Raw genomic sequence first — 23568 nt, 5'->3', positions numbered from 1 at the left:
CAGACCAAGCAACAGCATTGTGAATTGATGAAATGTCACCAACTTTAAGAGGTTGACAAGACAAAGTAAACTTTTTAAACAAAGCGTATTAAAGCATATCTAGATAAACATAAAGGATTTGTGTATTCATTCAAACACACCTCAGAGATTAATTCCATTGACCTGTTTGTCAAGTCAACCCAGTGATGTCTGACCCATAATGAACATGAATGCCCTTAATTCCATGAATAAACGCCACAAAAGTTAATTTTACAAATGCGTTTCGCAGCACATCTGACGCTTTAAAGTTAAACCCTCCAAGCCAGCTTATTAACACAGTAAACACATTTATTGAGAAGAGAGGAGCATCAACAGGAGAATGCATTGGTGGCTGCAGCACTTAGGTCCTGGATCCTGAGGGTGGACCTTCACACAACGTAAGCAAGCAAGACTGTCCGAGTGAGAAGGCTGTTCACCCCAAAATCCACTCTGCTGCTCAGAAAGACAGTTATACAACGCAGGCTGGGACAGAGAGGAGGAGCACCATTTACATTAAAGCTTTAATCAATCATCATATCTGACTCTCAACACAAAATTAACAGAAGTCATTTAGCAAGAGTTGGCACCTTTGTTTAATATCTTCAAAAAAAGGTTAGAAAAAGCCAATAACAAATGCATAAAAATAAGAAGAGCTGATATTTCTGATGTTTGGTTTGCAATAAAGTTCAATTGCAACCTTGAAGTTATTACCTACAGTATTACAGACATGTAGGCTGGATACCTTTGTTGCATACAATTGTTTTGGGAGCTCATAGATATTTTAACTATTCTCTAAATCCTGGTAAACGTCATATATCATCTTGATTTCTATTTGAAATGTTATATGTTATATGAATATGTTATGTGACTTTATTACACGGATCAATGAATTCTCAGGGGATAACCTGTTTCTATAGTGGTGCTATAAAGATGGGATTATGGGTGGTGGTTGAACTAATGTTTTTCCATAGATTATATAAAGCCTCTCACAGCTGTCACGTGAGAGGACCTAATAACTTGAATTTGGTAATTATTTTTGATTCAAACTCTATTGAATTGGACTGGAAAGACCGACTTCTACAACTGGGTTGCACAAGCTATTCATAAATCCATCACTAAGTTTGTGTGTAAAGTCCTGTATAAATTTTGTAGTGAATAGTTGCTAGTTTCAAATTAGGGATATGTATTGGGTTACACCATTAAAACTTAAGAAATATCTTAACTAGTAATTGGTTGGTAGCTAAGTACTTTATTTATCCATGAGAGAAATTTGAAAATTCACTGTAGCATCAAGGCTATAACTAAATTGCCAAAAATGACAGGTTTAGGTGACCAAGTGATAGCCTATATCAAACTTTAGAGCTGATACTTTTTAAATGTAAGCATACAGAAGTGAAACATCATCAATTATCAGTTATTAGTACAATGTATAATGAGTGGGAAATATTGCATTATGCTAACCTAACCAATTTTATTTAACATTAGCTAGTCATTTAGTCTAACATTTTAGCACAGTATGTTGTAATTTGAGGTATATGGTGTTGTTTTGGTAAAACAGACTTTCTAATGGACACTTTACATCAATATTAAACAGATTTTAGAAGTGTCAAATCAGATGTTGTACCTCTTTTATTCTTCATTCAAAATGAGGCAACGTTAGCAAGCTAACGTTAGGTGGTCCATTTACATTAAAGCTTTAATCAATCATCATATCTGACTCTCAACACAAAATTAACAGAAGTCATTTAGCAAGAGTTGGCACCTTTGATTAATATCTTCAAAAAAAGGTTAGAAAAAGCCAATAACAAATGCATAAAAATAAGAAGAGCTGATATTTCTGATGTTTGGTTTGCAATAAAGTTCAATTGCAACCTTGAAGTTATTACCTACAGTATTACAGACATGTAGGCTGGATACCTTTGTTGCATACAATTGTTTTGGGAGCTCATAGATATTTTAACTATTCTCTAAATCCTGGTAAACGTCATATATCATCTTGATTTCTATTTGAAATGTTATATGTTATATGAATATGTTATGTGACTTTATTACACGGATCAATGAATTCTCAGGGGATAACCTGTTTCTATAGTGGTGCTATAAAGATGGGATTATGGGTGGTGGTTGAACTAATGTTTTTTCCATAGATTATATAAAGCCTCTCACAGCTGTCACGTGAGAGGACCTAATAACTTGAATTTGGTAATTATTTTTGATTCAAACTCTATTGAATTGGACTGGAAAGACCGACTTCTACAACTGGGTTGCACAAGCTATTCATAAATCCATCACTAAGTTTGTGTGTAAAGTCCTGTATAAATTTTGTAGTGAATAGTTGCTAGTTTCAAATTAGGGATATGTATTGGGTTACACCATTAAAACTTAAGAAATATCTTAACTAGTAATTGGTTGGTAGCTAAGTACTTTATTTATCCATGAGAGAAATTTGAAAATTCACTGTAGCATCAAGGCTATAACTAAATTGCCAAAAATGACAGGTTTAGGTGACCAAGTGATAGCCTATATCAAACTTTAGAGCTGATACTTTTTAAATGTAAGCATACAGAAGTGAAACATCATCAATTATCAGTTATTAGTACAATGTATAATGAGTGGGAAATATTGCATTATGCTAACCTAACCAATTTTATTTAACATTAGCTAGTCATTTAGTCTAACATTTTAGCACAGTATGTTGTAATTTGAGGTATATGGTGTTGTTTTGGTAAAACAGACTTTCTAATGGACACTTTACATCAATATTAAACAGATTTTAGAAGTGTCAAATCAGATGTTGTACCTCTTTTATTCTTCATTCAAAATGAGGCAACATTAGCAAGCTAACGTTAGGTGGTTCAGTTGGCTAATGCTATAAAACAGCTACTCCTGACAGTTACTGGGTGTAAATAGTAGAAACTAAACTCAAAGTAAGACCTATGTTGTGTGGTGTAACCCAATTTAATTTAGTGATGTGTAGATCTCCACTTGCTTAACACTTTGATTAAAACTAGGCCAAGTTTGAACATACGAACAGCTGCTGCAACCCCTTTCAAAACAGTTTGAATTAGTGTCTTTCCAATATTTTGTGAAAATCTGATTTGACTTGATGGACTATGATTGTGCATGTTAAGATAGTGTGCTATGCTCATACTTGTGCCTGATGGAACAGTGTGCATCTTCTGTGCTTCAGTCAGCCATTTCTGGGAAAGGGACTGTGTTTAAAAGCAGAGGAATGTGCTTTGTTGTGCCGGCAAATGAAGTGGCGCTGACATGTGCTTCATGTTGTGCATTAGATGTACAGTATTGGGTCACCTTAGCCACCTGATTTTGATGAAAGTGTGCATTTGATTCTTTGGATGCTGGATATGAATCAGAGTTTCATTTCTGAAATGAGATCCCTTTTCTTCTCTCTTCCATATGGAAGCCAAGAGCGGCCTTACTCCTACTTTTTTTTTTTTTTTTTTTTTTTAATTCCATTCATTTAAGATCAAAAGTTAATTATTTTGAGGAAATGAGCTTTGTTATCTCGAGATCACGAGATAATTAACTCATTATCTTGAGAAAACAAAAGACAGATTTCTCAATAACAAGATAATTTGGCATGGCACTGATAAACATTAGCCTTTAAGTAATAAGAGGAAACAACCTTTTGTTTACTCATGATAACAGGTTGATTATCTCGTAATCTTGGAATAACAATTCACTCGTGATCTCGAGATAATGGAATTTAAAAAATGATTGGATCTTGGCTTCCGTTCTTTTAAACCTTCTTTTAGGTGATGAAAGGATAACACATTATTGCAGAAAAGCAAAAAAAGTAAGCCATCAGCTGACAAAATAATATTCGCATGGACTAAGCCATCTCTATTTTAGAGATATAGAATTATAAACTCTGGATAATATATTTTAGAAATGGATAATAGACCTCTCCAGTTCCTGATGAAGACCTCCGCCCCTAACTTACAGTATGTTTTGGCATGCCACACTATAAAATAATGGGGTTTTCATAAGGCAAAAACAAGACTGTAAAACTTTAAAATAATACAGTTCTAGGTCCAAAATATGTTGTCTGAACAGCATGACTCTCATTGTTGATTTGTGCTGTCCCCCACACAATGCAAAGCACCTTGTGTGGTTTCATTTGCAGATTTTCAATTGACAAATAATTGGAGCCAGACTTTGTGGGCCAATAGAGCCTTTGTAGCACAAGTTTTAAATCAGAAAAAAACTGGGCCCTTATGTCCAGAAATGTATCCTGGCCACTGTCACAGTGTCACTTAAGTCAGCCCCTCATTATTTATCAGCTGCAAATTTTCTCTGCTCTTGTATGGAGAAATGCACAAATCAATAATCTAGCTTTGAAAACCAGAGAAATGATATGAATTCTTTAAATGTAGCATCTCTCTTAAAATGTCTATTTTTTTTTTTTTCGCATGACAGCTTACAACAATTTTGTACAGGAAAATGATTAAAAATGGTTATAAAAGATGGTACTTTTGAGGCAAAAAGTCTTTTAGAAGAAGAGACTGACTTGGGTTTTGTGCTCCTTTGGTAGTAAACTGCATCCTCAACCTGTGCTGGACAGCAGGAGAGAGTTATGGCCTTTCAAGAGCCCTGCAGCTTAAAAGTGGCTCTTGTTTTGTCCTTTTCAGTCCTCTCTTTTGTCTCACTCTGCTGTCTGTGCATTTTTTTCTTTTTGTTTGTCCTTTGCCTCCAGTCGAGGTTTGGTTTATGGTTTGTTGCTGAATGATCTCCGGTTTTATGTATCACGTGATCAGACAGCAGTTGATGCAGCGGGGTCCCAGTCTTCTCTTCAGAGCTCCCTTTTTTTTCTTGGGAGTCAGGATTGCGATGATGGCCTCGTCAAACACCGTCTTCAGGCCCTTCTGTGTCAAAGCTGAACATTCCACATAGCAACATGCACCAATCTGATGAGAAGAGAAGACAGTCAGACCATCAGACAAAAAAAAAAAAATCCAGCACAATACAACGGTCAACTAGCAGTTATTATAGGTTAAGGTAAAGGAAAATACTGTCTTTCCTGCCAAGAGTTATATGAGACGATCAATAGCATTTCTGTAGTAAATGTAAAGACACAGACAGCAGCTGGTTAGCTTAGCTTAGCATAAAGACTGTTAACAGGGGGGAACAGTTAGCCTGGCTAACATCTAAAGGTAAGAGCATCTGCCTACCAGCATCTGTAAAGCTCACTAATTAACATATTATCTCCCATTTGTTCAAGCCATATAAAAACTGAAGTGTAAATACATCTATTTGCCATTTTATGGAGGTTATATGCCATAATATTTCACAGAACATCCTGTAAAATGGCAAACAACCTTTTTTTTGTATAGATGAAACAAACAATAAATAATGTGTTAGCGAGCTTTAGACTACTTGCCAATGTACTCTATTTGGCAGCTTGACCTTTGTTCAGTTGTACATGAAATGCCTCTTATGTATCTGCAGCCAGTAAGAAGTGACCTTATGTGTTAGCCCTTTTCAGACACTCCCTTTATTACATAAGCATGATGGCAATCTTATGTTGTGATCTGAATAAGCGCCCGGGTCACTTTTGTGTCACAATGGCAATGACAATCATATTATCTGAGGTGGAACCAAGTTAATTTTTTTTAAGTCACAAGTGAGTCTCCTGTCTTTGCAATCAAGTCCCAAGTCAAGACAGGCAAATCCTGAGTCCTAATCTGAATTTCAAGTCCTAAGTCATAGTGCACTCTTAACCAAATATAATGCCATTTTTAACAACAGCATAATAATATATTCACAAAAATATGACTGCTTTTCAAGAATAGTATTTATCTGTTAAAACAATTGCAACTGAATTTTATCATGATTTTTTTTGCTGACATTGCATTTTAGCATTATTAACCTAAATCAAAACAGAATGAATTTTGTATGTTTCTGTCCTGTCTCATATAATGTAAGTGCTGTAAAATAGTAATAGAGTAGGCTGAAGTTGTATACAGCATCACTGACCTTGACATACTTTTAAATCTTTAGGTTTAGGGAAGGTATCAGGTATTTTCAAGTCAAAAGGCTCATGTCTGACTGATGTAACAAGTAATTGGAATTAAAGTCAAAGTTGAGGTTCAAGTTTTTTCTACAACTGAGTCAACAGTCATCGAATTTGTGACTTGAGTCTGACTCAAGTCCCTCCGACCTATTATATTTCTGCAACCCTTCCATTGTGGCACAAATCTAAAGTTTCCCTGCATAAAAACTAGAAGCAGGGACTATTTCTTGGCCAGAGCAATGACGTCCTGGCAGTCATTTTTACTTATTTATTTGTTTTACAAATTGAACAAATGAGACAGAATGTATTAATTAGTGAGCCTCAAAGTGCTGGTAGGCTATTTTGCAACCTTTGAACAGAGCCAGGCTAGCTGTTTCCCCCTTTTTCCAGTGTTTATGCTAAGCTAAGCTTACTGGCTCCAGCTAAATATTAAGCAAACAGCTATGATAATGATACTGCCAAGTATTCAGGTTTTGTAAAAACGGATGCTCGGCTCTGTCATGCCAACATAATGGTTATACACAAAAGGCTAAAAAATGGGGATAGTTACATTTCATCATTCAAGTCTTGTAAATGTATTAAAATTTCGACAGGGATGTTAAGAAAAACAAGTCATCTATGGTGACAACAAAGTTGTAAGTAATAATGTCCAAGGTAAAATACTGCTCACACTAAACGAAATGACTCTAATCTGGGGACTGTCAGTTGTCTTAAACGTACTGTATTTTAAGAAAACTTAATGACTTCCACGAGACATGAATCCCACCTAAATCCTATCTAATGTTGCCAATTTGCATGAATATTAACTTTTAAAGGAGGCTGGGTTGTCAGTTTTGAACATTTGACTTTTATTCTGCGTTTCTGCCTGACAGGAGCAATTAATCACAGACCACATTTGGTATCTACGTCCTACAGCCTGGAACTCCTCTGGACATCCATGTTGACCCAGAATGTATTCCTGGATTCATTTCAAGGCGAAGAATGTACAGAGGTCTGATTCCAGGCATTTCACTGAGGAAATGACATTCCTACAGAGACGATCCTGGGTCAAATCAAGACAGAGGAATCTAACTGGACCTGACAGCTAACTTCTACAACACTTAAAGTGGAAATATAAGCCTCTAGTGTCTTTGGCTAGTTACTTGTTACTTCACTTCTTCAGTAGGAACAAATACAAACCTCTTTTGCTAGCTTTTGTCCTTGCTCAGTGGGTATGGGCTTCTCCTTCATATCATTCAGTTTGGCAATGGTCTTGGGGTCATCACGAAGATCAATCTGAAAGAGATAAGGGACACTTCCTCTGAGCTAAGTCACTCTCACAACATGGATATTAATACTAGTATGAATGTCCATTAAATACTTTGTTCATAGTTTTATATTCACTTTACCGATTGGTCAACATCAACTCAGGCATTACAGCACTTTTCTCCATGCTTCTAAACATAGCCACGAGAGCTGCATAACTGACAGTGTGTTTTCTCATTTTGAAACAAAGCCATGTTGGCCCACACTTCCTGCTCTTGTGCAAAGCCATTTCACAGCCAACCACAAGGTTCCTCACTCTTCTTTTATTCATTGCAATGCTCAGCACACACAACTCATCCCCAGCTTAGTAATAACCAGTTATGATAAATGCATCCACCTGCACAATCTCACTGGGAGCAACCTTCATTAACTCTTTTCTCAATTGGTGTGATTTGTGTCAGCGTAGCTCACTGTTATGAAGCTCGTGTACATATCAGCATCCGGCCGAAGAGCAGCAAGTGAGTTATGATGGGAACTGATAAAAGGGCAGTAAACATCAGCTGACACGAGATAAATCAGACACCCACTCCATCCTCCTCATCACCGCTGGGCCTTGGCTGCACTGGCATTTGGTTGCCAGGGAACACCAAAAATCACCCACAAGTCAGTGCTCATTTTCAAGAGGACATATGGTATTGGCAATGGGTTTTAAGGCTTTAGAAATGAGCTAATGCTTTGGATTAGTGTCATCTCTTAATATCAACACCATGTAGTGATGCCTCTATTGAAGATCAAAAGACATAAGCCTAGCTTTAGCATCTTTGCTTAAGTTAATTGCTGCTTTAAACATATCTGATTTAATTATTGCCTTTCAGCCAGTGAGGACTCCTGTACTAAGCCACAGACCTCACCTTTATGTGAGCCAGATCAGCTTGAGGTCCCCAGCCAGGTTTGTACTGACTGACATTTTTTTTTTTTTTTTTTGAATGAATAACTCTTCTTTGCCAAGGCTCATGTTCAGGGAACTCAGGCTGTGATAAGTGGTGGCTGAATTATTTTTTTTATCACTTCTACTTAAAGGAATACTTCACCTGCAAAATGATCATTTGTATAACAGTTACTAGCTGAGTTATCTTGGATGCGTGAAGAAAACTCTCATTTTTCTCACACACCTCCACAGTAAACGGAGAAAAAAGGTAAACATTGTTTATTAATTGATGTCACTGGGGACCACTACAGTGTTCCAAAGGTTCATTTATAGTCGTAAGCCCCTCAGCTCTACAAAACATTTTAGCATCTTTCAGCTCATTGTTTTGGCTTTAAGGCCTAGAACTTGACTGTTCTAGTTCAGTATCCTTGGTCTCATCAAACTCTGTTTTTCCAGCAAAATGAACACATAGACAAAGTTAGAGACTAGTTGGTAGACATTATTGAGCATTTATCGGCTAAAAAGACAGATATTAAAACATAAAAAAAAGAGCTAAAGGGAAAGTGATATCAGATTTACATTCATCAGGTGGTACAGAATGCTACTCCAAATGAATGCTGCTGCATGTCTGCTGGATGGCTAAATAGCAGTAACTTTTTGCCAACATGTTAGCCATAACAATTTTGTAAGGTGATAAAATTTAAAGCCTGTTCCACTGGTCCAAAGGAGCCAAAAAATGAATGAATGCATATTTAAGTATGAATTACATACACAGTCTATTGCCGTAGTAATATCAGGAGTAATACTTATACTGTTGTATTATTATTATTATTATAAATAGTAGTTCACATTGCTGTTTTTCATATGGCTGACGTAACCGAATGCATATAGTACATTCAGCAAAAAAGGTAACCTAAACCTAGTGTCAACATAATGCCAACATCTAAGGTGGTGGTGTAACATACACCATCAGGTGGCTGAGAGTGGCAAGACATTACTTCTGGTGTTGCTGGGCAGATTTTTAGAGCACCATCCCAAGTGTAGCATAGATAGTGAGCCACTTCATCAGTGTTTACAGAAAGTTTTGTTGAATTAATTGGTGAATTTACTGCCTGTTGCCTGTATGGAGTTTTATTTATTTTGTGTTTTTTGCTCTTAAGGCTCAATCTGTGTCTTCAGTTTTGTTGTGTTTATATGATGTTTGGTGCCATGAAACCTCAAATAACATTACTGAGAGTCACCATCCAAAGTATTAGAAATTAGAATAAAAGGCCAGTTATATTTGCCAAAGCTCAGAAGACATATTAAATGTGTTATTTTTTAAAGACCAACAGTCCAAAACCCAAATATATTCTTTTTATAATGATTTTGCTTGAAAACTGACTGAAATGATAAAAGGTCTGACAATGTTCTGACAACTAACAGTTTGCGGTCTATACAGTGAGAAACTGCTCTTTTCTTTTGTGAGGTTGTGTTATACTTCATTTATGTCTGCTACACATTATGCAGTCCCCCTTCAGGGTTTGGAAACATGACCATGGCAACACAACCAAGGTGCATTCAATGCATATTTGTCTCTGAATAAGAGATTGCTCTGTTGGCCTTTGTGGCCTCATTGTCTTCACATTGTAGCTGAAGTGTGTGTCCCTCAACAGAGACAATAGCAAAAACACAACAGTCTTATTTTCATTTAAAAATCTGGACAGTTTATATCATATAATGTTAATATAGTGTGGGTATAGATGTTCTTATTGTAGACCAGAATATCTAGGCATATATGTTAATAAAAATCTAATGTATGAAGTAATTTGAAGCAGAGTGTGAAGACCTCTGGCATCATGGACTGACCTGGGTACCAATGAGCAGGTAGGGGACACTGGGAGCATACTCCTGCAACTCAGGCACCCATTCCTCACGCACATTCTGGAAACTGGCAGGGTTTACCACAGAGAAGCATATGAGGAAGACATCTGTCATCGGGTAGGACAACGGTCTCAGGCGGTCGTAGTCCTCCTGGAAGGAGACAGGACAGGAATAGTTAACATTTGGGGTCAGGGGAGGATGAGAGGTCAGGACGGTGAGCAGACATGATTCATTTCCGTTTCTTAACGTCTGAGAAATTATTACTCATGAATTATTAAAGTGTGTGAAAAATGAGCTCTGAAACAGAGATAGACTTTTACTCCTCTACGGAGCCAGAAGATCTAACTTTACACTGTGCTTAGCTTGCTAGCTCCCTGGCTGTTTTATAGGAGTGATGTGGAATATTATGACAGGAATGATGTGCATAAAGAACTGCACTTGGAATTGAAGAGAAGAGACTGTGAGAGGGATGACCTTCACATGAGGGTTGACAAAGACGTTAAGGGATTATTTCACATTTGCAGTCCTTTAACGCGAGCTGAGCACAAGGCATCGCCACAAGACACTGAAAACCAGACACCCTGCCATCTCCCATATTGTATGTGTGGTGTAAATGGCTAATTCACAGACGCAAGACTGTCCTTTGTGCATCGGCTCAAGCGCCCTCTTGTTCTCACCAAAGATAAACCCTTTTGACAGAGTGTCCGACTTGCACACATATGAATATTCATGACCCATCTCACTTCTTCTTCTGATGGCATACATCAGGATGGTTTTCTGCTGCTAGCTCAGTGACACAGGCGATCAATGGATCTCCAGTAATTAGATATGACTCAACCAGACCAACTCGTACCAAGTGAATCAATCTCACTCTCTTGTCTGGGGAAATGTATCGTTCAGATGCCTGAAATCAAAGCAAACTGTATGCCACGTCCCACTGTGCCAGAGATAGTTCCAGTGGGACAACACAGCGCTGGCATGACAGTCTTTCATTCTGATGCCTTCAGCGAGACCCATTCTCTGCCAAACACACACGGCAGAGTCCAACACAATCACACTGCCACAACCCCGGAAACGAGTCCTCACGCAAATGCATCAAGGGAAATGGTTATGCACATGAGCTAAATGTCTGAAGATTCTCCAAATATCAGTAGAAAAGCCAAGAGAGTACGTCATCTTTTGTCGCCCATGTAATGGATTTAAGATATACCGACTTAATATTCCACTGGAGTAGTAGTATAAATCATCACGCCTGTGCTCATATTGTAGATGACTCAAGTACGCTCCACTGGAGTGGGTCAAGTGGTTATGATTCAAAAATGTATGAGCTGTCCATTCTCTTACTTCCAAATGAGTACAGGTTTTCACAGACCTGGCTCCTGCAGGAATTTCAGATAATTCTTAGTGGCTGTTTTGAACTTCCTTGAGTGGCAGCAGGTTGGGGTTCATAACAGGAGATGATTGAGTGTTTTGACAATCACAGTCATTCAATATTTGATTATCCCTTTTTGACAAATCAGTTATGAACGCAAGCCATCTGGTGATCAGAGAAAGCTGAAAAAATATGTCATGACTGTATGTTTTTAGTGGTATAGTTTAAAATATGCTGACAGACCAACACAAAGCCCTGAAGTTGTGGGCTGATTTGGTTAAAATTAGGCATGGCGTCTATCCTTTAATTATGGCAGGTGTGTTGGGCATTGTGGGCAGTGATCAATGCAGGACCGCTTTATCGAAATATTTGGTTTGTACCAGATTCTTGCATCAATGTGATAAAGGAATTTAATTCACTGGAACAGGCAAAAACAGGCAGTCTTATCTATGCTGAACAAAAATTTAAACGCCAAAACTTTTGTTTTTGCTCCCATTTTTCATAGGTTTAAGTTAAAGATCTAAGACACTGTCATGCACTCAATAGACACATTTCTCCCGAATGTGTTAAAATTTGCGACCAAATCTCCAATGTTGATTCTGTTAATTTGGCAGTAAATCCAACCTGCCTCAAAACCACAGACCACATGTAACCACATTTGCTCAGGCAACCACATCCACCTGTAAGATCTGTACGGCTGATGCTTTAACTGGTTTGCACAACCAAAGAATTTCTGCCCAAATTGTCAGGAACTGTCTCAGGGAAGCTTGTCTGGATGCTCAACATCCTAACCAGGGTCTTGACCTAACAGCAGCTTGTCACAATAACCGCTTTGTGTGTTTGTGAGGCTGGTTGGATGTACTGCCGAATTCAGGGAAATGACTTTGGAGACTTATGGTACTGAAATGAACGTTATGTTCACGGACAACAGCTTTGGTGGACATTCCTGCAGTCAAGATGTCAACGGCACGCTCTCTAAAACTTGCGACATCTGTAGCAATGTGTTATTTGATCAAACTGCACATTTTAGAGTGTGCTGTACACGCCAATCCTGAGCCTCCCAAATATGCTCACTGTGTGACATGTCTAATAAGTATGCAGGCCATACAAGAACTGGGATGTTTCCAGCTTCCAGTAATTGTGTACAGATCCTTGCAACATGGGGCCATGCATTATCATGCTACAACATGAGGTCACTGCAGCAGATAAATGGCATGACAATGGATTCAGGATTTCATCACGGTATCTCTGTGCATTCAAATTGCCATCAGTAAAATGCATCTGTGTTCGTTGACTTTAGCTTATGCCAACCAATACTATAACCCCACCTTAATTATGGGGCACTCTGTTTTCAATGTTAGCAAACGGCTTGCCCACACAATGCCATACACACATATTTGTCTTGTACAGTGTAAACTGGGATTCATCTTCTCCAAAGTGCCAGATACCATCGAAGGTGAGCAATGGCCCACTAAAGTCAGTTACAACAACAAATTGCTGTCAGGTCAAGACCCTAATGAGGGCGATGAGCATGCAGATGAACTTCCCAGAGACAGTTTCTGATGGTTTGTGCAGAAATTCTTCTGGTGTGCAAACCAATCGATGTATCAGCTGTCTGGGTGGCTGCTCTCAGACAATCTCGCAGGTGAAGACGCTGGATGTGGAGGTCCTGTGTGCCAGTTGAATGTACTGCCAACATCTCGGAAATGACACTGGAGACGGTTCATGGCAGTGAAATAAACATTCAATGCACAGGCAACGACTCTGGTGGACAATCTTGAAGTCAACATGCCAATGGCACCCCCCCTCAAATCTTGTGACATCAGTGTCATTGTGTTGTGTGATCAAACTGCACATTTTATCGTGGCCTTTTATTGTTACCTTCCCAAGGCATACCCGTGTAGTGATGATGTGTGAATGCTCACTAACACAGATTTGAACAAATTTGTGACCAAAATTTGAGAGAAATATACCGAGAGCTTTAAGTGCTTCAGAAAAGTCTTAGATCTTTAACTTAAACCTGTGAATATAGGAGCAAAAACAAAAGTGTTGCTTTTAAATTTTTATTCAATGTAATTTTTACATCCGTTAAGAATTACTCCATAGATTTTCCATAAAATGTACTTTATTATGATGTGTGAATGTACACACCCTGATAGAAAGTTTTATTTTCATGCTTTTATTTTATGGACTGCAGCACTTTCTGTTGTTTTAAATTTCTTTCTTGTATTCTATGTTCTATGTTTTGTTCTGACTGTTCAAACTGTGATGGATGTTCTGACTCTAACTGCAAAACTAGTTTACCCTTGGGTATCAATAAAGTAACCTGAATCTGAACCTGAACCTTATTTATACTGACCACCCCTCAATAAAAAACTAACCAGTGGTATATGTGCATAATGTAAATATACGTATATCCTGATATAATATAGTTTCCCAGTGCAAATGGAATGCACCACATAAAGGTGAACATGAACATGGTAACCATTCTTGTTAAACATCAGCGTGTTAGGATTGTTACTGTGGGCATGTTATCATGCTGACATTAGCATTTAGCTTATAGCATTGCTGTGCCTAAATACAACCTCACAGAGATGCTAGATTTATTGTTGATTCTGTTACTGTTTATTCTTAAAGTTCAACGCATCATTAATTTAAATTTATGGTCAAACTACAGTTTCCAAGGTCAATGATGAACTTTGAAGCTCACTAGAGAGTTGTTCTAGATAATATAACTAGATAAGACTGTCTGTTTTGGGCTCATCAAGCAAATTAAACACCTGAAAAATAAAATAAATCACACTGATTCAACAATCCTATGATTCCAGCGTTGCCATAAAGCAGTCCTGCTCCCTGTTGTGCAATTTTCCCTATAATGTCATTCCATACAACCAAAAATACTGAAGCAATAGCTACATTAAAGCAAAATCTGTAGTAAACAAATGTATATTATGACATAGTTCCCAATTCTAGCTGCCTTAACCCTCTTGTGTAGTTTTGCATTCATACATTATGTGCTTTGCTCTGCCACCAAAGATACAGTATATCTGTCACATGGGATCAAATGCACTGTGTGTGATGCATGTGTGTGTGTTACTATGTGTGACCTTTGCTTGCACAAGTGAACCCTCCGATCCCCCTGTGAGCCACAGACATAAAGGAACACAGTGTAAGCCACTCAGCAGTTTACTGTAAACAGGCCCAGAGCTTCTCTGAGACCCATCTCTGCCTCTCACTCTGTTTCCTCAGTACACCCCTGACACATTACCAAAGACAGTATGCCCGCTAGCCACTCCGAGTGTATATAGCGAGACACAGACAGAGTGTGTACTCCTACGTAGCTCCGATGCTCAATCTTATGTTTGATCAGCGCCGGGTCCAGAAATGTTTACACTCATGCTGCTGTTAAGGTGCTTTGGATAAAAGTTTCCAGCAGAAGTATGTCACACAGTTTTATTAGTGCAGTTCAACAGTTCATGAGCACATCACTGAGAAATTTCATAACAGTCTTTCCAAGGTAGAGCAGTAAATATTATGATCAGTAGAAGAAAGGCATGACAGAAAAAAAATGAGAGTGGCTTAGTGTGTGGATGATCTATTAACTCGAACTTCTCTCCATACATGTCCATACATTTCTATCAGGGCACGACTCTGCGTCTTCATTTGGCCAGCGTGTCAGCTCTGCTGTGTGACTGTGCTCTGTTGACTCAGTGACATATGAGTGCAATGATATCAGTGAGTCATTCCCTCCTCCTACTGCTCTCTCTTTTCTATCTTTCTCCTCTTCTACTCCCATCGCCTCCTCGGGGCTCTATAAACTGGCAGTGTCAACAGAGTCAGAGACGCCTGCTCTAACATGGCCGCCGGGTGGGAACGCAAGCCCAGACACAAGACGCTTCTATTCACAAAGTTCTGTCTCTGATCTGCAAATCTGCACATTTGGCAGAACTGGATTTAACCCCAGGAATAAGCTATTAATGCTCATTTCTGTTTTACTGGTCCTTTAATGGTGATTAATGATCGTTAATCAGAAGCTCCAGCTCTGATGTACTCTGTCTATTCATGCCTCTATAGTGAGAACATCCTGCCATGCTCCAGTCACAGATCTGACAGATTTATGATGCATTTAATGGCAGTGGCACATAAACTGTACATGGTTCAACATAAATTAAGGCCTGCTATGACTCATTTGAGGGGACTCTTCATATAGGCCCTTCTAAATCTGAATATACTACTTCAGGTGGAAAAGATGATCCAGGAAATTTCAAAAGATTGTATTGCTGAAATGATAACTTATTCAATTGATTAGTTGATTGATTGTCAATCAATCACTAAATCTCTGAGAAATATTTAAAGGGGAATTCCACTGATTTTACCAATAAATTGTTGCTTTCCTCACTACAGTCAGTACTACTCTGCCTATGGAAACTGCCGTATAATGTCCTCTGTGACTCCAGAGGAGCTTTGTTGAGTCCCTTATGAGGTCATCAGACCTTATCTTAGTCTCAGCTTGGAGATTACAAAATTGTTAAAGGTTAAGACTGATGATACACAATATTTTTCTCATAACAAGACTGAAACTAACAATACCAATTCTACTGACAAGTTTTGTTTGTGTATCCGAAGCCTGACATATCGTCTTCCTCTGTGTCATGGAGCTCCATTGTTGTCCTAAGCTATTAAAAACGCATCAGTGAGCCACACTGTTACACTGAGTAACATGTTCCTTCATTACCATAAACATACACACTGTAGTTTATTTTGACTCAATCCCACCCACTAGAGGACCAATTGTGTGTGAATCTGCAGCTGAAAATAGTTTCAACAAATACATTGTTTACTCCTGTTTACTAATTTGCTAAAAACTACAGCGCCCAGCTATTTCTGAAAATCAATAAGCATTTTTAAAAAATTTTTAATAAGTTTTCAGAGAGAACCAGTGCACTTGGAGCTCAGAGCCATAGACAAGGGGGTAAAGTTGGAAGGTATTGGCCAACGGAGAAGCGCATTGTTGGTTTGATCTTTTTCACAGGATTTTGTTTACAATAAGAAAAATACAGCTTGTGTTACACTTGTGTTACAATCTGGGACGAGGAGTTTTAAAAATGTACATTTAACAATCAGGAATTGGTTGCATCAAGGGAGATGGAGGATTCAGTGGTTTTGGACCTCGACCCATACTAGGTACTAAGGCTGCATTCAAACCGAATCAGGTTTTGCTGTGAAAGTGACCGTTCATTTGATTAGTGCATCTAGGCTGCGGTGGTGGGGTTGCAAGGCATGCCAAAATAAAGTCAGCAGCCTAAGATGGACAGTTGACACAAAATCAACTTTTAGAGAAACGCAACCCGACTTCACACCCGACTTCGCACCCGACTTCACACCCACAGTCCAAGGAAACAAGTAATACAGTCTCTTTCTATCATTTAATATTATAGTGAGTAAGAGACATAAAGAAGTACAAGGTATCTGGTAACAGCTTATGTGTACTACCCTACAAAGGAGAGAATTTGCTGTGTCTATGTGTCACACTTGTGTCTTTTGTGGCAGTAAAGATCCTACAGTGATGATAATCAAAAGTAATTATAGAGACCTTTAAAGCCAACATAAACAAACTTACCAAAGACAAATACTCAGTCACTGAGATGGGGAGATTCACTTTCTATAGCTGGTCTCCAACATAGGCTTTTTAAGTGGCATGCCCACATCGCCACACAACCCTGTAACACCTAATTTGACGTGAATGCAACCTAAAAGTCAGATTATCTCTGTGTTGTTGTGTCAATTTTGACCACTCTTTTTTTAAAATCTATCTGAAATGCAGCAGTAAATTGCTGGAGTGCCACTTTTTTTCACTATTTCCCAACATAGACAGATTAATATATTGAAAATTGCATTGATGAACGAAACAGTTGTTGCCTTTCACTGTTTCCCTAAAAAGAGTGGACGTTCCCTCCCTACAAGGAATAGCAAGCAGTGAGGGTACTGTAAATAAGGTTGGGCAATATGATGGTATATAGTATGCAATGGTAGAAATATGTTCACTAATACAGATCTGGCGAAATGTTTCTACAGCAGGAGCCAATCGGGGCAGGCTATGTAGCAAACCAGTGCTGGATCCTCATGTTATCTCCTGATTTTGTGAATGCAGCTGCCTCAAAAGGTACTGTGATTTGGGCAGACACCTGAAAATATTGTTCCCATTAAAGCTTCCATTTAGAAAGAATTTCAGTTTTACAGTTTTGAGTCTTGCTTTCGTGTAAGGCTTTTTTTTTATTTTTGTATCAACGTTCCAAACTAAAGAAGAAAGTAATCAAATGTAATTGAAGTGCAGAATGGTTAATTCAAACCATTTCTTGATTCAATATACTGAACAATTACTGTGTTGTGAAATCTTTCATTTACTGTTACATAAAATTGCATACTCTATGACAACAGATTTTGGCCATGTCGCCCACCCCTAGTCTAAAGAGTGCCATCTCCAGTTGAAAGTGTCAGCTGAGGCATGTTTACAGAATTCTTGTTTGTCAGTGTCCAAGCAGCTGAGTGGTGACAGGCTCCCGGCTGGGTGAAACCATTTCCAGTATTCCCCTTTCAGACCTCACCCCCATCCCCACCTGCCACCCCCACTGAGACATATGGGGGTCACTGGGCCATTTTGACTTGCTGAGTCAAAAGAGACTCATCAGACTGTACCAGACAGTAAGGAGAGAGGGCGAATGGGTGAAGTCAAGTGGTAAAAGTGATCACAGGATGTGCAGTTAAGTGTGAGAGCAGTTGACAGGCTGAGTAAATGAGGAACAGACCAAGACCAGAGTGGGGGTTATTAGGGCACCGGGGCACAGATCCCACGGGGTCACAACTCTTGAGTTCCTCTCCCTAAAGCGTTTCCATGGGTACCACAGCACTTAGCATCCACTTCCTGTTTCCTCCTGCTCCTCCTCAGGCAGTGATGCTAGATTTTCTTGAGTGCAGCAGCAGCAGCAGCAGCAGCAGCAGCAGGAGAATGAATGAATAAGTAAAGACTTTCCCCTCTGTTCCCTCGTCACATTCAGCAAAACAGACTTCGCAGACCTTCCATATGGAATAATTCAATAGGCAGCGGCTGGGGGAGCGACGTGGCAGCGTGCAGACAATAGCAGGCAGGGCAGCAGTATCAACAAGCAGACAGATCACAGTGGCACTCTGCTCAATGCCGAGCCGTGATTATGCGACCCTGACATGTAACACCAACGTGACAGCATGAAATCGCATCTGATGAGGGCATGTAATGCTGCTGATACCCTCGCGAAACAGCAAAGCATTGTGGGAGCTCTAGCCACGCCAGGAATATAAATATTACAGGGAGCTTGAGGCCAGTTGAACATGTGTAGCACAAGCCAGAGGTGGAGATGATAACGGGAGAGTTTAAGTGACAGAGTGACAGAAGTAAGAGAAAGGAAAATGAAACTGAGAGGACTGAATTTATCCACTTTCTGAGCAATTCCTCCTCCCCCCATGTGTGTCTCTCTCTCTTCCTCTTTTTGTCTTTCTTTCACTCTCTCGCTCTCTCTCCGTCTCTCTTTGGGGCGCTGGGTCTTTGATCAGAGGCTGAAGCTATAAACATTACCAGCTGGCCTTGTGCTCCACATAAAGAGGTCAGCAGAGTCGGGGGCGGAGGGGGCTGCGTTTTGAAGAGCAGTAACTCTACTCTCGGTGGCCGGCAGCACCCACGGCAGACATCTGGGAGAACTTCTCCATTTCAGAGACACTCTGAATCAGCTAAAAACAAACCCTCCTCTGACACACACACACCATATCAAACAAGCCAGAATAGACAATAAGATTGTGTTCCCCTTTTTACAACCGAGTCGTAACACCTCTACCATCTGTTTTCTCTGAGAAATATAACACAGCCACAGGTAGCTGAAGGAGGGAGGATGAATGAGATTTACTATTCATGGACTTGCGCATTTTGGCATTCATGAATGAACAGAACAGAGAAATGGCTGAGTATTCCCCGGGTGACCTTTCAGTGCCTAGTTTTTGTCTTTCTGATGAACGGATCAGATTACAGATTGTGACTCATTCTGACTTGACGCAGTTAAATCTGGCCCTGAGGAAAGTGTTAACTATTCAACATTTGACATGAGGACAGTTCTAGGCTGCCGGAAAGACAGGAGGTTAAAGGTTATGGGGTCTTGCAGTGTAGCTGAAGGGAGCTCAAACTTAAAGGTGCTCTATGGAGTGTCTTGTAAACAAACAGAAGTTGTGTTTATAATCAGTATGTCTCAGTGAAACACACTGTGTACGTGTGTGAGCACTGCTGCCAGTACTGTATACTGTTGCCAACTGTCAATCAATGGAATTGCTTCAAAACCTGCCCCAACGGCTGAGCATGTGCACTATACAAACAAATCGGGGCCCACTTGTAAAGAACATTGCTCCATGGCACTTCTAGTGGTCAAAAACTCCACAGAGCACCTTTAAACATTTCTGCTCTTAACAATAAAATACCAGGTTTAATGTGCCCTTTAAAATGTTCATATTAAGGTCCAGGTAAATCAAAAACAGTGACTGCTTTCTAAAAATATTACACGTCAGGAAACACTTATTGAAAATGTGAAAAGACTGTGAACTGGGTAGTATTCAATTGTGAAGTCAGACCGCTAAGCCTTTTTTCACTGTTTCTATGTCCAAGATTTTCTGGGAGGGCCTGAAATCATACCTCAATGATGCATTGGAGCCATCTTTAACAAACTCTGTCACGACCACAACAATACTACATTACTACTAACGTTAGATTGTATAGCATCAATGTCATTCAGTTCACCCCCTGGGAGTTTGCCACGTTCAGCAGCTGTCTTAGCACTTCCAGTTTTGCAAATACATGAATAACATCTCTACCAAATGCCACAATTATATAAACACAAGCTTAATAGACGTAACTAGCGTAACTTTAAGTCTTTCAGCCCAAATTGGCTACCCAGCTCGGCCCAGAGCTGAAAAAAAAAAAGCTGGGAAAAAATCGATACAGCATTGTATCTCAATATTTTTGTGTGGCAATATCGAACTGTCACACAGTGCCAAATATTCATTTCTTTATTATATGAATTATTAATAGTACAAATACAAATTAAACTTTAGGTAACCTACTTGAGTAAAAAAATTGCTTTTAAAAACGATTCCGTACATTTTGCTGCAAAAAAAAAAAAAAAAAAAATTGAAGTGAGATGAACAGACTGAAAACTTTATCTTATTAGATTATAAAGATGTGGACGTAGTTTTCCTTCTGGGACATAATTTGAAGTTGACAAAAGGTAATACATCCCAATGTATCGTAATATATTTTAGCGCAATATTCAGCATATCGCAACACGTTTAAAATCGCAGTAATATTGTATTGTGACTTAAGTATCGTGATAATATCGTATCTTGGTCTTCTGGCAATTCCCACCCCTGCTGCTCACTGCTGTAGGTGTGTGCTTACTGCTAATATTAGCTGCTGTTAGCTGCTGACCAAGAGGCTATTGCCACCTAGCAGTTCTCATTCTTCAGTTTGGGATATGTGTGCTGTGCAACCATAGACTGTTTGTGCTACTGGGTTAGCTGCTAATGAGGGTCTGTAGCTGCGTGAAGGCGCGCTCTTTGGCTCAGGGGGCTGTGTATGTGCTACTGGGTTAGCTGCTAATGGGAGTCTGTCACTTGGCAGCTGATCATTCTTCGTTTTAGCTCCTTCAGTGGACTGTCCCCTGGTGTCTCAGAGCAGAGAATACTGCTTATTTTTTTCACAATTTTGAAACCTAATTTCATACAACTGCTGATTTTTGTAACATTTAAATTCGGCTGGGTGATTAGTGACACGTTTTTCTGTGGCGTGACATATTACGCTTATTCATTTTTGCTTTACCCTGACACTAATGATCTGTGCCTGCCACTAACAATTATTTTCACTGTCAGTTAATCCAAATTTTTCAACGAACAGTTTATTGATTATCAAAACTGTTGATTAATTCATTTGTGTCAACTAATCACTTACTTGACTAATCATAACAGCTGTAGTGTAATTGTCTAAGTTATCACAGAGACCAAGCGATTTATCATTTTTGCTCTAAACTTCAGTCTGGAAGTTCCGGTGGCAATAAATGCACTATATCCTGCGCTGATGCCCTCAGTGAGCATGTGTTAACATGATTTCCTCTCTCTATGTGTGTTTACACTGGCTCTTCTGCTGAGTGGAAGCATTATTGTGTGTGTAGGCCAGTGCATTTTCAGTTTTAACTCTTGCCCGCTGAATGGCACATTGTAAAGAAAAAGCCCAGGCATTAGGCGGCCCTATTAACAAACCTGTGACATCACTACTGGACATAGGAGCCCTGTTCTCCACATAATAGAACTATTGAAACCCCTTCACTGCCATCACTGTCCATGGCACACCAGACTCTAGCAGTAAACCCATGTGCGAATAACCATCACCTGTTGCAGCTTAGTGTCTGGCCTGAATATGAAGCCTGTGGGCGTGTTGGAGGCACCGTCGGATAGTTATTGGTCCCAGGAGCGCATGGGGAGGCCGAGATAGAGATGGAGTGAGAGACCCAGAGAGTCTATGTGAGTGTGTGTCCTTGACATGCTTGGCACTTGGCCAGAGGAAAAAATAAACTGTACCTGACCAGCTGTGTCATACAGTCCCAGCAAGTACTGCTTCCCACCAACGTTGACACTCACTGCAAGGAAATGACAAAGAGCAGTTGAGAGGAGGAAGGAGAGAGGGTGAGGGTGGGGAGCAGAAAGGGAGGGAGGGAGTAAGAGAGGGGGGGTGCTCAGGGTCCCCAACCCCTCTCTGCTATGAGGAAGGCAAACAAGTGGTTTTGATTATAGCAACAGATGCAAGCCAATGCAGTTGGAGAAAGAGTGGAGGCAGAGGAAACAGGGATTTCTCTCAGGCAACATTATATTTTCTCCTATTAGATTTTAATCTGAGGAGGGATTACAAAACACACAATAGCAGCAGTTCAACGTGTCGTGATGTTATTATTAGACGCTCATGATAGACAGAATAATAGAAAATGTGTATCCATACCTGCATAATGATCAAAGACTGTGGGCACATACTCCTCTGGAAAGGCGTCATTGGCATAGCTCATCAGAAGACACGTTTTTCCCACTGCACCGTCCCCGACCACGACGCATTTTAACATGATGGTACCGGTTCCGTTAGCCATGATCCCGACCTTACCATCATCATCACCAGCCCCCCGACGCACTGTTGTCCTGACCCCCTCCTCTTCCTGCTGCTGCCGCTGCTGCTGCTGCTGCTGCTGGGCGGTGATCCCCGCACGGCGGGCATCACCAGCGTCGGAGGCGGACTGCGCGGCGCACCGAGTCGGAGTGGAACCGCATCTTTCTCTCCACACCACTGGTTACAGTACTCCCAAATTTGGCCGTGAAGGAGTTCCCTTTTCCACAGCTGAATATATGAAAAAGACCCCTCTTCTAGTCCTAACAGATGTTAATGCGGAGTTTCCCTAACCGAGAACCGGCCGTCTTTTCTCCGTGAAGTACCGCCGCTGCAAGTCCGTGCTGCTGGCGCTCCGTCGTGCCCGCTCCCCGGTGTGCTCCACGCCTGTGCTCTCGCTGCCTGGCGCACTGTGCTGCTGGTGGACAAGGTGGGTGCGCTTGCTGGAGAGGCGGAGCTTGGTTTTGAAACCAAGGGGCTCTGGATAAAGTACACTCCGCCTGGTGGGGATGTGTGTGTGGACCAAAGACTGTAAGAAATGACATCATAAATGTGAGGAAGATTTTATGCAAAATCACATTCTTTTAGTCGCTATATGAAAATATAAGAAGCACACTATGTGACCCCACAGGAAGTAAAACGATACCCTGAGGCAGCCTGTAAAATGCCAATGAGTAGGACTACCACACACACCATAGGGCTCTGTGGGACTATTAGCCTATATATACTGATACTGCTACAGAATTCAACAGCCTATAGGCAAGATACAATAAATCCATACAAGACTATGCTGGGAACATTATAAGGGTGTCATATTCAAAACATGACTTTAACATCACCCTAAACCCACCATAAGGAGCCCATCACTCTGTCCCTAAATAAAGACAATAGAA

At 40.0% G+C, this 23568-nt stretch overlaps 1 protein-coding gene across 1 annotated transcript; it reads right to left on the bottom strand.

Moving 5' to 3' along the window:
* Window positions 1–306: 306 nt before the first annotated feature.
* On the bottom strand, window positions 307–23104 carry rhoq (ras homolog family member Q). The gene is made up of 6 exons (XM_049599858.1): window positions 22520–23104; window positions 22105–22163; window positions 10074–10238; window positions 7232–7327; window positions 1781–4946; window positions 307–605 (listed from the first exon to the last, which is right to left on the bottom strand). Exons 1-5 carry the CDS (start codon window positions 22659–22661, stop codon window positions 4785–4787), a joined length of 624 nt encoding a protein of 207 aa, XP_049455815.1. The 5' UTR covers window positions 22662–23104; the 3' UTR covers window positions 307–605; window positions 1781–4784.
* Window positions 23105–23568: the final 464 nt, after the last annotated feature.

Source organism: Epinephelus fuscoguttatus, linkage group LG16, assembly GCF_011397635.1.
Source record: "Epinephelus fuscoguttatus linkage group LG16, E.fuscoguttatus.final_Chr_v1".
Classification (NCBI taxonomy): domain Eukaryota; kingdom Metazoa; phylum Chordata; class Actinopteri; order Perciformes; family Serranidae; genus Epinephelus; species Epinephelus fuscoguttatus.
The sequence above is the reverse complement of the archived record's forward strand: the minus strand, read 5'-3'. Positions and strand labels throughout refer to the sequence as shown.